We start from the raw sequence: 16,678 nt of genomic DNA, 5'->3' as shown, positions 1-16,678 counted from the left end.
CTGCACAGGCAGCACCATGTCACTCATGATCGTCAGCATGGCGTGTGTCGGTGAGTCCTGGAGGGAATCGAGGGAGGGAGCGATGGGGTCGAGATATGGGACTGGAATGGAGATATGGGGCTGGGGTGGGGAGATGGGCCTGGGGTGGAGATATGGCCCTGGGGTGGAGATATGGGCGTGGGGTGGGGATATGGGCCTGGGGTGGAGATATGGTCCTGGGGTGGGAATATGGGCCTGTGGTGCAGATATGGGACTGGGGTGGGGATATGGGCCGTGGAGATATGGGAGTGGGGTGGGGATATGGCCCTGGGGTTGAGAGATGGGCCTGGGGTGGAGATATGTGCCGGGGAGATATGGACCTGGGGTTTAGATATGGGCCTGGGACGGGGATATGGGCCTGGAGTGGAGAGATGGGCCTAGGGTGGAGATAAGGGCCTGGTAGATATGGGCCTGGGGTGGAGATATGGGTCTGGTGTGGTGATATGGGCCTGGGAGATATGGGACTGGGGTGGAGACATAGGCCTGGCGTGGAGATATGGGCCTGGGATGGAGATATGGGCCTCACATGGAGATATGGTCTTGAGATGGAGATATGGGCCAGGGAGATATGGGCCTGGGGTGGAGATATGGGCCTGGCATGGAGATATGGTCCTGGGATGGAGATATGGGCCTGGGAGATATGGGACTGGGGTGGAGATATGGGCCTGGGGTGGAGATATGGGCCTGGGGTGAGGATATGGGCCTGTGGTGGGGATATGGGACTGGGGTGGGGATATGGGCCTGGGAGATATGAGACTGGGGTGGAGATATTGCCTCTAGTGGAGATAAGAGCCTCGAGGTACAGACCTGGGCCTGGAGGCTGGGCCTCTGCACAGCCAAGAGCCCTGTTGTCTGGGGTCAGGTGGGCAACGAGGCTGAGTTTACTTTCAGCCTAAAAAGGGCCTTGTTGCCAAGAAACACAGCCCATTCGGGGCAGCAGGGCAGGCCTGGTTTATGTGCAGATAGATCGTCCATCATGATCTTTCTTTCCAGGGTTCTTCTTGGTCCAGAGGGCCTGGCCAGATGAGGGTGAGTCCTTCCCCAAATCTTAGGGTGTCATCTTCCCACATAAGGGGGTTTCCTGAAACAGAAGAAAAATCCTGTGGGGGCGTCTCTCATAAACTAGGAAGAGGGGACCCTGGGATGCTCGGCCCACAGTTCTGACCTAGCCCTTCCCAGCCTTCCTTCCCTTGACTGAGTCAAGGTCTGTGGCGACCGGGGTGAGATTGGGGTGCTCCAAGCTGTGGTGTGCGGGGAGGAAGGGGTGTCACCAGCAGAAGAAGGGAGGGAAGCAGTGCTAGGAAAGGCCGACCCTCTGAGGACAAAGGTGTAACTCACACCCTCCAGCATTTCCATGACGGTAGGGGCTGCTGACATTCTACCAGGAGAGGTGGGGGGACCGCAGCCATGAGCTTCACATTCTAAATCCTCTGATGGGGGCTCAGTTGTTTCTTGTGGTTCACGTGGCTGATACTCCATTCACAAAGGGCCTGCCCTGCAGTCCATGTCTACCTTGTGTTGTTTTATGAAAGCAATTTTGCCGTATTAAAATCTAGTAGGAGTCCCTCATTCAGCACTTACTCAAAGTTCTCAGCTGACACGTTTGTTGTAGGGAGACGCCATGTCTGTGTAGGATGGGTCCTTCCTGTAACTCTGGGCACCCAGGTGTGGTAGGAGCCTTAGGAACATGGAAAAACGGAGAATCTTCTGAGCACCCAGAGGGAGGGGCGGCTCCATATCTTCCTCTCTAAGGCAACGCCTCCTCCTCCCCCAGGTGGTCACGACGAGCCCTTCCTGTCTGCCTGGCCCAGCGCTGTGGTGTCTCGAGGAGGACACGTGACTCTTCGGTGTCACTATGGTGGTGGATTTAACAACTTCACCCTGTACAAAGAAGACAGATTCGACGTACCCATCCTCAATGGCGTTATATTCCAGGAGAGCTTCTTGATGGGCCCCGTGACTGCAGCACATGCAGGGACCTACAGATGTCGGGGGTTTTACCCGCACTCCCCCACTGGGCGGACGGCACCCAGCAAACCCCTGAAGATCATAGTCACAGGTCAGAGGGCTCCTGCCTGGGCTTCTCACTGTCCTACCTCCTGAATTCCCAGAGCTTCTGGTGGGGTGTCCGTCAGGGTCCAATCACCCAGGCCCTGACTGTATTTGTGGTAAAGGGGATTGAATACAGGGAAGTGGGTGCTGTGGTGGGAAGAATAGCTGTCCCCAGTGATGGCGACATTCTCATCCCTGGAGTCTGTGACTTTTTATGTTACAGGGTAGGGGACTGAAGGGGGAAGATGGACCTCAGGTTGTTGACGAGTTGACGTTGAGATGGGGAGGTCGCCTGGACTGTCCAGCTGGGCTCAGTGTCATCACAAGTGCCCACATGAGAGGAGGAGGAAGAGGGGAGTGGGGATTAGAGCAGTGTAATGGGAGGGAGACTCCACCAGCCACTGCGGGCTCTGAAGGTGGAGGACGGCCAGGAGCCATGAATGCAGGTGGCCTCTAAGGGCTGGAGAAGTCAAGGGAACTGGTTCTCCCCCACATCTCCAGAGGGAACACAGCCCTGCAGATGTCTTGATTTTAGCCCAGGGAGAACTTGGTCCGATTTCTGTCTCCAGAAGTGGAAGGCGTCAGTGTGTTCTCTCCTGCTGCCATATTGTGATAATTTTCTACAGCAGCAACAGGAAACAACACAGGAACCCAGGGCAAGGACAAGTCAAGAAACTGACAAGGATAGCTGGGCGTGGTGGTGGGAGGGTGTAATCCTAGTGACTCGGGAGGCTGAGGCAGGAGAATGACTTCAACCTGGGAGGCAGAGGTTGCAGTGAGCCTAGACCACACCACTACACTCCCGCCTGGGCAAAAGAGGGAGACTCTGTCTCCAAAATAAATAAATTAATTGAAGAAACCATGCCAGGGGAAGGGTGGCTACCCTGAGATCAGAAAGGGTGGGATGCTGAGGCCACCATCAGGCTCGATCCACAGAGGGAGGGCTGGATGCTCCTGGAACCAGCACCAGGGGCCGCCTATGGAAGCCGGGACCATGGAGAAGCACAGACATGGCAGGAGAGGCTCCCAGTCCCCACCAGGAACAGGGTGTGTGGACAGTGCTGCCCGCCTTCCTCATCAGTTCATACCTCCTGCCAGGGATTCCAATTTGTCCAAAACAGATTGAACCAAGGCTGTTCAGATCCTGGACGTGCAGCCTGTCGTGGCTCCTCTTCCACCCTCACATGGACAGGAAGAAACAGATTAGTGGGAAACAGAAACAGCTCAAGGGATGAGGCTGAGCCCAGTGGGAAGGGAGTCAGGGGCTGCTAGAGACGGAGACAGAGAAGAGGGAGGGGGACAGAGGGAGGGGCCTGCACCAGGGGTGACGGGCACAGAAAGGAGCAGGGAGACACAGAGAGGGAGGAGAGAGTCAGACACCGGGGAGGGGAAGCCTCACTCATTCCAGGTACCATGGATGGGATGAGAAAGGGACATGCCTTCTAAACTCACTAACTCGTTTCTTAGGATACCACGGAAAACCTTCCCTCCTGGCCCTGCCAGCTCCCCTGGTGAGATCAGGAGAGACGGTCATCCTGCAGTGTTGGTCAGATGTCATGTCTGAGCACTTCCTTCTGCACAGAAAGGAGCTCACAAGGACATGCCCCTACCCTGTGTCTACCTTGTGTTGTTTTATGAAAGCAATTTTGCCGTATTAAAATCTAGTAGGAGTCCCTCATTCAGCACTTACTCAAAGTTCTCAGCTGACACGTTTGCTGTAGAGAGACACCATGTCTCTCCAGGATGGGTCCTTCCTGTAGCTCTGGGCACCCAGGTGTGGTAGGAGCCTTAGGAACGTGGAAAAAGGGAGTATCTTCTGAGCACGGGGAGGGTGGGGTGGCTCCACATCTTCCTCTCTAAAGCCACTCCTCCTTCTCCCCCAGGTGGTCAGGACAAGCCCTTCCTGTCTGCCTGGCCCAGCGCTGTGGTGCCTCGAGGTGGAAATGTGACTCTTCGGTGTGACTATGGTGGTGGGTTTAACAACTTCACCCTGTACAAAGAAGACAGATTCGACGTACCCATCCTCAATGGCGTTATATTCCAGGAGAGCTTCTTGATGGGCCCCGTGACTGCAGCACACGCAGGGACCTACAGATGTCGGCGTTTACACCCGCACTCCTCCACTGGGTGGACGGCACCCAGCAACCCCCTGAAGATCATAGTCACAGGTCAGAGGGCTCCTGTCTGGGCTTCTCACTGTCCCACCTCCTGAATCCCAGAGCTTCTGGTGGGGTGTCCATCAGGGTCCAATCACCCAGGCCCTGACTGTATTTGGGATAAAGGGGATTGAATACAGGGAAGTGGGTGCTGTGGTGGGAAGAATAACTGTCCCCAGTGATGGCCACATTCTCATCCCTGGAGCCTGTGACTATTTATGTTACAGGGCAGGGGACTGAAGGGGGAAGATGGAGCTCAGGTTGTTGATGAGTTGACCTTGAGATGGGGAGGCCGCCTGGACTGTCCAGCTGGGCTCAGTGTCATCACAAGTGCCTACATGAGAGGAGGAGGAAGAGGGCAGTGGGGATTAGAGCAGCATAGTGGGAGGGAGACTCCACCAGCCACTGCGGGCTCTGAAGGTGGAGGACGGCCAGGAGCCGTGAATGCAGGTGGCCTCTAAGGGCTGGAGAAGACAAGGGAACTGATTCTCCCCTGAGTCTCCAGAGGGGACGCAGCCCTGCAGATGCCTTGATTTTAGCCCTGGGAGAAGTGGGTCCGATTTCTGTCTCCAGAAGTGGAAGGGCTCAGTGTGTTCTCTTCTGCTGCCATATTGTGATAATTTTCTACAGCAGCAACAGGACACAACACAGTAACCCAGGGCAAGGACAAGTCAAGAAACCACACCAGGAGAAGGGTGGCCACCCCAAGATCAGCAAGGGTGGGATGCTGAGGCCACCACCAGGCTCCAGCCACATAGGGAGGGGTGGATGCTCCTGGGACTAGCACCAGGGGCTGCCCTATGGAAGCTGGGACCATGGAGAAGCACAGACATGGCAGGAGAGGCTCCCAGTCCCCACCAGGAACAGGGTGTGTAGACAGTGCTGCCCGCCTTCCTCATCAGTTCATACCTCCTGCCAGGGATTCCAATTTGTCCAAAACAGATTGAACCAGGCTGTTCAGATCCTGGACGTGCAGCCTGTCGTGGCTCCTCTTCCACCCTCACATGGACAGGAAGAAACAGATTAGTGGGAAACAGAAACAGCTCAAGGGATGAGGCTGAGCCCAGTGGGAAGGGAGTCAGGGGCTGCTAGAGATGGAGACAGAGAAGAGGGAGGGGGACAGAGGGAGGGACCTGCACCAGGGGTGACGGGCACAGAAAGGGGCACGGAGACACAGAGAGGGAGGAGAGAGTCAGACACCGGGGAGGGGAAACCTCACTCATTCCAGGTCCCATGGATGGGATGAGAAAGGGAGATGCCTTCTAAACTCACAATCTCGTTTCTTAGGACTCCACAGAAAACCTTCCCTTCTGGCCCTCCCAGCTCCCCTGGTGAGATCAGGAAAGACGGTCATCCTGCAGTGTTGGTCAGATATCATGTCTGAGCACTTCCTTCTGCACAGAAAGGGGGTCACTGAGGACCTCTTGCGCCTCGATGGAGAGCCCCGTGATGGCGGCTCCCAGACCAACTTCTCCATAGGTCCCATGACGTCTGCCCTTGCAGGGACCTACAGATGCTACGGTTCTGTCACTCACTCCCCCTATGAGTGGTCAGCTCCCAGTGACCCTCTGGACATCGTGATCACAGGTGAGAGTGTCCAGACATTCTTCTCATTGTCACTGGGACACAGAGTGAATGATCCAGGACTTGGAAGCCCCAGGTGCTCATGAAAAAAATGAGCGTGGGGTTCTTATGGAGAGAGACTGGCTTGGTGAGGTCTGTACCAGCAGAGACAGAGAAACAGGAGACACAAGTCCAGACCACACTTCATAACAGAGGACAGACACGGGGGCCATACAGGGAGTGAGAAAAGAGGGAAAGAGGCAGAGGGGACACACAGACAGACAGACATGTCCCAGACAGAGGCGTCCTTCCATGCTGGCTTTGTTCAGACACCTGGCACAGGGTAGAGGTTTTGTTTCTGCATTTCCTCCACAAAGTGTTCTCTACCAGGAGAACCCAAAGACACCCAGATTTCTGACCTGAGTTGGGCCCTGTGGCCTCAGGCCTTGTGGCACCTACAGATGCTGTGTTTATTCTGACACCTCTGCCTTCCGTGCAGTGGAGCTGTAATCGTCCCAGGATATCATGGCCCCGAAACACCAACCCCAGTGTGCTGTGTGTACTTGCGGTCCCCAGACTAGATTCTGAGGCTCATATTCCAACTAATCCCACATACTGTAGCATTACTGAGGACACAGAGAGAAATCAGGGACATCAAAATGCAAAGACATAAACACACACAGAATGAGCCAGAGAAAGGGGATTGAGAGACTCACAGACACATAAAGAGAGAGAAAAGAGGGCAGAGAAGTGGAGGGAATGATGGACAGGAGCAGAGAAATGCCCTAAAATCAGGGCCCTGTGGGAGAGGCACAGGGAGAGAGAAAGATGGAGATGTGGGACGGATTGCAGAGATTCCAAAGAGAACTAGAGAGACCGAGAGGCAGAGAAAGACAAGGAGGCGGTGACCCAGATGACAGATGGAGAGATAGAGATAGATAGATGATAAATAGGTGGATGGTAGATCATAGAGAGGTTATAGATACATGATGGTGATTGATTGACAGATGACACATAGAGATGATGATGATTATGATGAAGATAGAGAAATAATAGAGAGATACATAGATATAGATGATAGATCATTTGTAGACACCAAATACAGAAATAGACAGAGACATACATAATGGTTAGAAATAGGCAGAAAGTTATGAACAAGACAGAAAGTGAGAGACTCAGAATTCAAGGAGAAAGATCAACCAATCCAAGTCGAGTCAGAGAGAATAAAACAATACAAAAAACGGAAAACCTACCCGGGGTGGGGAAGTGAGGGGAGAGACAGGGAAGGTAGAAGGAGAAAACAGACAGAAGAGAGACGGGGTGGAGGGTGAGAGAGAGCATCAGCTCATGGAGCAGGGGAGGGAGTTCTCAGCTCAGGTGTGAAGGGAGCTGTGACAAGGAAGAGCCTCCTGAGCAAACTGCCTCTTCTCCTTCCAGGTCGATATGACAAACCTTCTCTCTCAGCCCAGCCGGGCCCCACGCTTCAGGCAGGAGAGAATGTGACCTTGTCCTGCAGCTCCCGGACCTTGTTTCAGCTGTACCATCTATCCAGGGAGGGGGAGGCCCCTGAACTCAGGCTCCCTGCAGTGCCCAGCATCAATGGAACATTCCAGGCCCACTTCCCTCTGGGCCCTGCCACCCACGGAGGGACCTACAGATGCTTCGGCTCTTTCCATGGCTCTCTCTATGAGTGGTCAGCCCCGAGTGACCCACTGTCTGTTTCTGTCACAGGTGAGGAAACCCCATACCTGTCCCATGTCTGATGATGCTAGAGCCATAGTGAGGAACTTCCTGCTGATGATGGAGGGAAGCGTGGACAGATGCAGAGAGAAGACGAAGCCTGGGTGTGAGGGCGGGGTCAGGGCGCAGGATGGCAGACAGGGCACCTCCAGGCCCTCCTCCACGGCCTGCATGGAGGCCCGCGTTCACGGCTCCGGGCACCCAGGCAGATGGAGAAAGCTGTCAGGACAGGCCCAGAGGAGGGGACACAGGGCTCAGTTTGGGGAGATCAGAGGTTCCCTCAGCCCCTCAACCTCACCCATTTCCCAGAAGCCCATCCTGGCCTCTCACCCATAGAGAGATGTCATCACCAGCAACCCCCATGCCCTTTTCTTTATGTTTGAAAAAATATTGATTAAGGTTAAATCTGCCTATATAATTTACCACCTTTACCCGTTTTTTTTTTTTTTTTTTTTTTTTGAGACAGGGTCTCACTCTGTCGCCAGGTGCCAGGCTGGAGTGCAGTGGCACCATGTCAGCTCATTTCAATCTCTGCCTCCTGTGTTGAAGCAATTCTCCTGCCTCAGCCTCCCAAGTAGCTGGGACTACAGGTGCACACCACCACGCCCAGCTAATTTTTGTATTTTTAGTAGAGACAGGGCTTCACCATGTTGGCCAGGATGGTCTCGATCTCTTGACCTCGTGATTCGCCTGCCTCAGCCTCCAAAGTGCTGGGATTACAGGCCTAAGCCACCGTGCCTGGCCCACCTTTACCATTTTTAAGTGTGAAATCTAGTGGACATAAATACCTTTATATGCCAGGTGTGGTGGCTCATGCCTATAATCTCAGCACTTTGGGAGGCTGAGGCGGTGGATCATTTAAGATAAGGTGCTCAAGATCACTGTGGCCAACATGGGAAAACCCATCATTACTAAAACAAAACAACAAAATCAGCGAGGCATGGTGGCGCTTGCCTGTAATCCCAGCTACTTGGGAGGCTGAGGCCGGAGAATTGCTTAAGCCCAGGAGGCGGAGGTTACATTGAGCCGAGATCAGGCCACTACACTGCAACCTGGGCAACAGAGAGAGCCTGTGTCTTTAAATAAATGAATAAACAGAGAAACAAACAAACATATTCTTTTCATTGTTACCCTCCACCGTTCCCTTCCTGGCCTCTGGTAGCCACCATTCTCACGAGGTCCACCTGTGAGCTCCTGCATATGGGTGAGAAATGGCAATCTCTGTAATGCCCTCCAGTTCATGCATGTGGCTGGAAGTGACAGGACGTTATTGCTTTTATGGAGGAGTGGTCTCCATTGTGCGTATGTGCTACGTTCTCTCTATCCACTCATCCACTGATGGGCAGGTAGGTTGACAGCACGTCTTGGCTACTGTGAACAGTGCTGGAAGAGTTATGGGAATGCACGTGTCACTTCTATACACTGATGTCCTTTCCCTTTGGTTTACACCCAGTAGTGGAATGCTAGGTCCTTTTTAGGTTTCTTTTTATATGTATATAGTTTAAGTCCTGGGTACGTGTGCAGATCGTGCAGGGTTGTTACGTAGGTATACACAGGCCATGGTGATGTGCTGTATCCATCTCCCCGTCATCTACATTAGGTATTTCTCCTAATGTTATCCCTCCTCAATCTCCCCACCCCCTGCTGTCCCTTCTCTAGCCGCCCCACCACCCAGCAGGCCCAGTGTGTGATGCTCTCCTCCCTGTGTCCATGTGTTCTCCTTGTTCAACACCCACTTATGAGTGGGAACATGCAGCGTTTGGTTTTCTGTTCTTTAGTCAGACAAAAGCCAAAAGAGACAAATGGGATCTAATTAAACTTAAGAGCTTCTGTGCAGCAAAAGAAACGATCCTTAGAGTGAACCGGCAAACAACACAATGGGAAAATTTTGTTTTCTTTTTTTTTGAGATGGAGCTCTGATCTTGTCGCCAAGGCTGGAGTGCAGTGGTACCATCTGGGCTCGCTGCAACCCCCACCTCCAGGATTCAAGCAATTCTCCAGCCTCAGGCTCCCGAGTAGCTGGGATAACAGGTGTCCACCACCATGCCTGGCTAATTTCTGTATTTTCAGTAGAGACGGGGTTTCAGTGTGTTGGCCAGGATGGTCTCCAACTCCTGACCTCAGGTGATCCACCCACCTCGGCCTCCCAAAGTGCTGGGAATACAGGCATGAGCCACGGTGTACAACCTCTCTTCATTTTTTGAGGAACTTCCATACTCCTCTCCTTCGTAATGGCTGTACTAATTTACATTCCTACAACAGTGTACAAGGGTTCTTCTTTCTCTATCACCTTTCCAGCATTTGCTTTTTGTTCATCTTTCAGATAAATGCCGTTGTAACTGGGTGAGGAGATAGCTCGCTGTGATTTCACTCTGCATGATTAGTCATACTGAGCGCCTTTTCAGATATGTGATAGCCATTTGTATGTTTTGTTCCTTAAAAAATATCTGTTCGGGGAGGGATAGCAGGGGTGGGGAGACCTGAAAGTATAATAATAATAATAAAAGAAATACCTGTTTGGAACATCTACTAATTTTTTAAATTATTTTTTTAAATTAAAGTGTCTGAGCTTCTTATATATTTTAGTTACTAATCCCCTCTCAGATGAATACTTTGCAAATATCTGTTCCCGTCCCGTGACACGTCCCTTCCCTTTGCGATGGGCTGCTTCCTTTGCGATGCAGAAGCTGCTTAGTGCGATGGAATCCTGACGGTCGATTTCTGTTTAGATTTCTTGTGTTTCTGGGATTTTAAACAAAATGTCTTCCTCAGACAAAAGGCCCGGAGCATTTCCCCAGTGTTTCCTTTCAGATGTTGTATGGGTTTGGGCCTTCCGTCTTCCATTCATTTTCATTGATTTTTGTGTATGCTGAGAGGTAGAGGTGCAGTTTCAGCCCTCCTCATGTAGACATCCAGTTTTCCCTGCACCACTCACTGAAAAGACTGTCTCTTCCTGGCTGTAGGTTCTTGGCGCCTACAATTGTCAAAGTTCATTGGATGTAAATGCGTGAATTATATCTGTGTTGTTCCTTCTGCTCCACTGTTCTATGAGCCTTTCTTTATGCCAATATCATGCTGTTTTGCTTACTACGGCTTTGTAACATATTTTTAGTTCAGGGAGTGTGACGCCTCCAGCTCCTGTTTTCTCTTTATACCTCAAAGTCTCAGGACAGTGGGCATCAGGTACAATGATTATGGAGAAGGGGATGCCAGGACTCCCAGGCCCAACATTACATAACAGAGTGTTGGCCATGAATAAACCTCAAAGATTTCCACTGAGTAGAAGACAGGCATCCTCATTGCCACACCTCTCTCCTGTCCCGTGTTCTAGGAAACCCTTCAAGCGGTTGGCCATCACCCACTGAACCAAGCTCCAAAACTGGTGAGTAAAGGACCCCTCCTATCTCTGCTTTTGGAAACCTGGGGAGGTGGAAGCCTTGGAATCAAGCATTGGCTCAGCACCTCCCAGCTCTGTGATTGAGGGCCTGTCTTCTACCATCTCTGAACCCCAGACACCAAGAGTGTGAGGGATCTGGGCCCAACACGAGGCTCAGTGAAGTCTCTTACTCTCTAATTTTCTGCAGCTGAGACCTCCTTGAGGCTAGAAGAATGATTGCAAATCTGACATCCTTCTCAGGAAAAAATGCAGTGTTTGTTCTGCCTGCATTCCTAACTGGAGGATAAATGCCTGGGGGGCTTGGGTAGGGAAAGGAAGGGAACATCTGATGAGGGTGGAGCGTTTTAGAGAAGTTCCACTTGCCAAGGAATTAGCTCCAGTCCGTCATGATGCAACCCTGGCTGACTCAGCAGAGCAAGAGCATTGCAGTAAGAGAGAACCGAGCTCACGCATGCGCACTTTGACTCGATCACTCATTCGACGTAATCACTCACTGCAGCCTCTGCCTCCTGGGTTGAAGCAGGAGAATGACTTCAGTCCAGGAGGCGGAGGTTGTAGTGAGCCAAGATCGCACCCCTGCACTCCAGCCTGGGCAACACAGGGAGGCTCCATTTCCAAAACTAAAATTAAAAACTATGTAAATATTCTATAACACACACAAATGACAGAGGCACCTGATTCCAATCATCATTTTTCTACTTCTCTCTAATTACTTTTTTGATCCCTAATCTTATACAGTAGAAAATCAGCCTAGAATCTCTTCCCTATTTGGCTTTCTGTCACCATGAGAGCATATGGAAAATGGGAAAGCCCTCAACCCAGCAGCACAGGTCCTGAAATAGAGAAAGTGCTCTCTTCATGGCATAAAAGTTGTCCCCTCACCCAGATCCCCCACCTCACCCCTACTTCCAATCACGTGTGGAGATACAGATAGATTATGGGGAGGTCAAAACTAATATTCTTTGGAGTGACCTCAGCTCTTGGACTCAGAGACCAATGCCAGCACTATCTCCTGGTCCCCTTTCCTACTAATTCACGGAAGGACAGGCTGTATTTTGAAGCAATAGATGATGGAGGGCGTTGTTCCTCCCCCTGCCTCTCAGGTAGAACAGCAGCCTATTACACGTCTCACGGGATCACAAAAAGTAACACGTTGCCCACTGGCTTCTGCACTATTTCCTGGCTGTTTGATGTAAGACATTCTACTTCACTTCTTTCGATTTCGATTTCACTTTTTTTTCCTTTTCTTGGAGAATGTAATTTGTTTGAGTCAAGAGTGCTGTGGATGCAGACGTTGTAAAGCACATTTGCTGTGTATCAATCCCAGTCCGGTCTTCCTAGAGAAGACTCTGAACTCCTCCTGGACTGCACCTGGGGCTATGCCAGTTTCTATCACTGACAGTCACTCCAGGGAGACAGAACACAGACAGAATAAATTACATAAAGGAGGTTCATGGGGCTGGGCGTGGTGGCTCACGCCTGTAATCCCAGCACGTTGGGAGGCCGAGGCGTGTGGATCATGAGGTCAAGAGATCGAGACCATCCTGGTCAACATGGTGAAACCTCGTCTCTACTAAAAATACAGAAAATTAGCTGGGCACGGTGGCGCGTGCCTGTAATCCCAGCTACTCAGGAGGCTGAGGCAGGAGAATTGCCTGAACCCAGGAGGCAGAGGTTGCGGTGAGCCGAGATCGCGCCATTGCACTCCAGCCTGGGTAACAAGAGAGAAACTCCGTCTCAAAAAAAAAAAAAAGCAGGTTCATTACTCACAGATCAGCAGCAAGTGACGGCAGAAGCCTACCTTTCAGGGCGAGCCAGTCCCCCGAGGCTCAGAAAAGCTGCCCGAGACACACGGAGTCACCCCATTTGCAGTGTAGCTGCAACTGAAAAGCAGCCCCACCTGGGCTTTGCACCCTGGAGCCACAGGAAGCGCTGAGCTAAAGCCCTGCCTCACACCCTCCTCTAGGAAGAGCAGGAGAGCCCAGGCTGTTCTGGGACGTTCCTCCTGATCTCAGGACGTTGCTGTCTTAGTCCGTTTTTGTTGCTATCAGGGAACACCTGAGCCTGGGTAACTTCTAAAGAAACAGATGTGTTTGGCTCACGGTTCCACAGGCTGTACTAGAAGCATGGCACCAGCATCTATTTTTTGTGACGCCTCAGGCTGCTCCCACTCTGGCAGAAGAGAAGTGGAGTGTGTGTGTGCAGAGACCACAGAGATCACACAGCAAGAGAGGGAGCGGGAGGCGGAGGTGCGATGGAGCTTCCAAGTTCTCCTTCACAACCAACTCTCCAGGAAGTAATAGAGGGAAAACTTGCTAACCCCGTCTCATGGGGACAGCATTAATCTATTCATGATGGATCCACCACCATGAACCAACCACCTCCCACTAAGCCCAACCTCCCACACTGGGGGTTAAACTTCAATGTGAGGTTTGAAGAGGATCAAACATCTAAACCAAAGCAGTGGTATCATCAGCTCTTTCTGTGGTTACTATGAGAACCGTAACTGAGCCAGCAGGGGATAGCTGGGTCTCCCACCATCTGGGTGCTTGTCCTAAAGAGACGCTGTGTGTGGTTACCTGGCAGTGAAGAGATGAGAGACGATCTCTGAAGAGGAACTGCCGTGGTCAGCTTCTTACTGGGTTCCCATCTTCCTCCAGGTAACCCCAGACACCTGCACGTTCTGATTGGGTCCTCAGTGGTCATCATCCCCTTCACCATCCTCCTCTTCTTTCTCATTCGTCGCTGGTGGTCCAACAAAAAGAGTAAGTCTCATGAAGCAGAGGCCGGAGACCTCAGGGCCGTGTGTGGAAGCAGGATGGGAGCACGTGGGTGTGTGTTCCTCATCGGCGGGATGGTCTCTGGCCCAAGGCAGGAGCTGCAGATGCAGGGCTTTCTAGAGAGAGCACCAGACACCCTGCCCCTGCCCTCAGCTCACAGACCTTTGCCTGATTCTGAACTGTATCCTCACATCCCTGAAGCCACTGACATCCAGGAGAAGGTTCCATGACAGGCAGAAAGTGGGAGACAGAATCAGTGGGATGGGAACTGAGAGCTCTTCATGGGAGGGGTCCTTGTACTCAGAGAGACAGAATGTGTGAATCAGGCTGTTGGCAGCTGAGGGGCCTCAGGCACCCATGGCCTCCCCCTGTGTGTTGGTGTCTGCACATGAAATGAGGACACACAAGGGCCCTCCCAGGTGCTTTGATGACTTCTGTCTCCTACAGATGCTGCTGTAATGAACCAAGAACCTGGGGCAGACAGAACAGTGAACAGGGAGGTAGGTCCTCCTCGGCCCAGCCTCGGGGATGGAGTCTTATTCTCTAATAGTCCCGAAGAATGTGAGCCCCTCCCTCACTCAACATTTCCTTCTCTCCAGGACTCTGATGAACAAGACCCTCAGGAGGTGACATATGCACAGCTGGATCACTGCGTTTTCACGCAGAGAAAAATCACTCACCCCTCTCAGAGGCCCAAGAGACCCCCAACAGAAACCAGTGTGTACATGGAACTCCCAAATGCGGAGCCCAGATTGAAAGTTGTCTCCTGTCCATGAGCAACACAGACAGGCCTTGAGGGGGTCCTCTAGGAGACCATAGCTCTTTCTCAAAATGCTTGCCAGCTCCACTGTACCAGCACCTGGGACCTGAAGGCGTGAGTCTGCATCTTAGGGGATCGCTCTTCCTCACACCATGAATCTGAACGTGGCTCTCTCTCGCTTACAATGTCTGCGGTCCTCACTGCCTGCTGGACAGAAAACACGCTCGTTTGCTTCACACACAATTCTCCATTTCACTTGACCCCTGCCCACCTCTCCAACCTAACTGGCTTACTTCCTGGTCCTACCTGAGGCTGCAGTCACACTGAGGAACTCATAAGTCCAGACTAGAAGAGGCTTCCTCTTAACACAGCACTTAGACACGTGCTGTTCCACCTTCCCTCATGCAGTTCCACCTTCCCTCTGACTTTGAGGGATTTTGCAGCCTTCTGTCATCAGGAAAACTTTTAAGTTCTTTTTATATATAATTTCAATGTAGTTCTCTTCAAATAAACCCGTCTGCCCTCATGAGTTAGGTAATGTGACTCTTTTTTTGCCTAAACTTTTGGTGTTATCATTACTATGTCCACATAACCCCACATGTTCTCCACTGGGTTCTCACCCCTGGACTGGGAGCTTCTGGAAGCAGGTGGAGCCTGGTTTGTCCCTGGGACTCCAATTTCCATCCAAAGATGCAGCACATAGGAGGTTCCAAGGATCGTGAATCAGATGGACAAGAGCTGTTCCTACTCTCTGCAGACCTGGAACGATTGCAGGGTAATTCCAACATGAAACATTTGCAGGGTCATCGCCCTTGTTAGTCTCATCTCCACGAGGACACTTATCAAAACATCATCTTTCACAAGATAAATACACAGTCGGTCCCCCATGTCTGTGGGGTTTACAGCTGTGTATCAAACCAACTATAAATCAAAAATATTCAGAGAAGAAAATCCACAAAGTTCCAAAAAGCAAAACTATGTTGAATGGACACAAGTGAAGCTGTGCGCAGCCTGTATCAGGAATGATAAGTAATCTGGAGAGGATCTGACGTATACAGGAGGACGTGCAGGGCTATATGCACTCACTAAGCCATTTCATGTCAGAGGCTGGAGCATCTGCAGTCTTTGCTATCTTGTGGGGAGGGGGCTTTCCTGGAACCAATCACCCAGGAATAGTGAAAGATGACTGTATATTTTTATTCATCAATTTGTGAAATAAATCATCAAAATGTATAATAATAGGATTTTAAAAAGCAGTGTTTTAATGGTGTGAAAATAAGCTTAGATTTATTTTTTCCTACATGTAACCTATGGTCCAATGTTATTTATTGAGAAGACATTCTATTCCACCTTAGTCCACACGGCAGCCTTTGTCACCTGTGAAGGGACTGAGTGTGCATGGATGTGTTTTACACACTGTTTTCTGCTCAGTGGCTCTCTGCACTCTCGTGAGGATGCTGCACTTTATATAGCCGTATAGAACCCCTTAACATTTGGTAGCCTGAGTCCTCTAATTTCCCCTTCCTCTTTAAGATTGCCATTGTTATTACAGGCTATTTGCTTTTCCATGTAAATTTGTAATCAGTTTTCTCATCTCCACCGAAAACAATGCTTGTCATTTTATTGTGACTCCATTAAATCTACAGATAAGGCTGGGTGCAGGTGCTCATGCCTGTAATCCCAGCACTTTGAAAGGCCGGGGGGGGGCAGATCACAAGGTCAAGAGCTCGAGACCAGCCTGGCCAACATGGTAAAACCCCATCTCTACTAAAAATGTAAAAAATAAATTAAAAAATAAAAATAAGGTCTAAAAATGAAATGAAATACAAAAAATAGCTGGGCATTGTGGTGGGTGCCTGTAATCCTAGCTACTTGGGAGACTGAAGCAGGAGAATCGTTTGAACCTGGGAGGCGGAGATTGCAGTGAGCCAAGATCGTGCCGTTGCACTCCAGCCTGGGTGACAGGGCAAGACTCCATCTCAAAAAAAAACAACTGCGGAAAGTAAAGGCCCTCGATAGCCGCTCGCCAGTACCTCTGAGTTCAGGGGATAGAGAACCAGCCCCTTCTTCCTCGAATCAAAGGCCTCCTCCCTTCTTAGGTGTTTGCGACAAATTCTCCACGCAGGTGCAGCTGAGCACCGTAATGCCCCATTGAGGGCTGAGGGTCCCCATTGCCGGTCACGGCTTGGGC

General features: G+C 51.2%; 1 protein-coding gene across 1 annotated transcript; it reads left to right on the top strand.

Moving 5' to 3' along the window:
- The first annotated feature begins 16 nt into the window (after nt 1–16).
- On the top strand, nt 17–14,584 carry LOC105706668 (killer cell immunoglobulin-like receptor 3DL1). Its single transcript, XM_064380845.1, has 10 exons — nt 17–50; nt 1,033–1,068; nt 1,814–2,098; nt 3,975–4,259; nt 5,535–5,834; nt 7,248–7,541; nt 10,882–10,932; nt 13,608–13,712; nt 14,175–14,227; nt 14,327–14,584. The coding sequence occupies exons 1-10, from the start codon at nt 17–19 to the stop codon at nt 14,501–14,503; spliced, it is 1,620 nt and encodes a 539-aa protein (XP_064236915.1). The 3' UTR covers nt 14,504–14,584.
- The last annotated feature ends 2,094 nt before the right edge of the window (nt 14,585–16,678 follow it).

The sequence above is a fragment of the Aotus nancymaae genome, unplaced genomic scaffold, assembly GCF_030222135.1.
Source record: "Aotus nancymaae isolate 86718 unplaced genomic scaffold, 86718_ANA_hifiasm-v0.15.2.pri h1tg000028l, whole genome shotgun sequence".
NCBI classification, from domain to species: domain Eukaryota; kingdom Metazoa; phylum Chordata; class Mammalia; order Primates; family Aotidae; genus Aotus; species Aotus nancymaae.
The sequence above is the reverse complement of the archived record's forward strand: the minus strand, read 5'-3'. Positions and strand labels throughout refer to the sequence as shown.

Coding starts and splice junctions, on each gene's coding strand:
- LOC105706668 (XM_064380845.1), top strand. CDS start 17: ATGTCACTCATGATCGTCAGCATGGCGTGTGTCG. Junction 1,069..1,813: donor GAGGGCCTGGCCAGATGAGG/GTGAGTCCTTCC, acceptor CTCCTCCCCCAG/GTGGTCACGACGAGCCCTTC. Junction 4,260..5,534: donor CCTGAAGATCATAGTCACAG/GTCAGAGGGCTC, acceptor CTCGTTTCTTAG/GACTCCACAGAAAACCTTCC.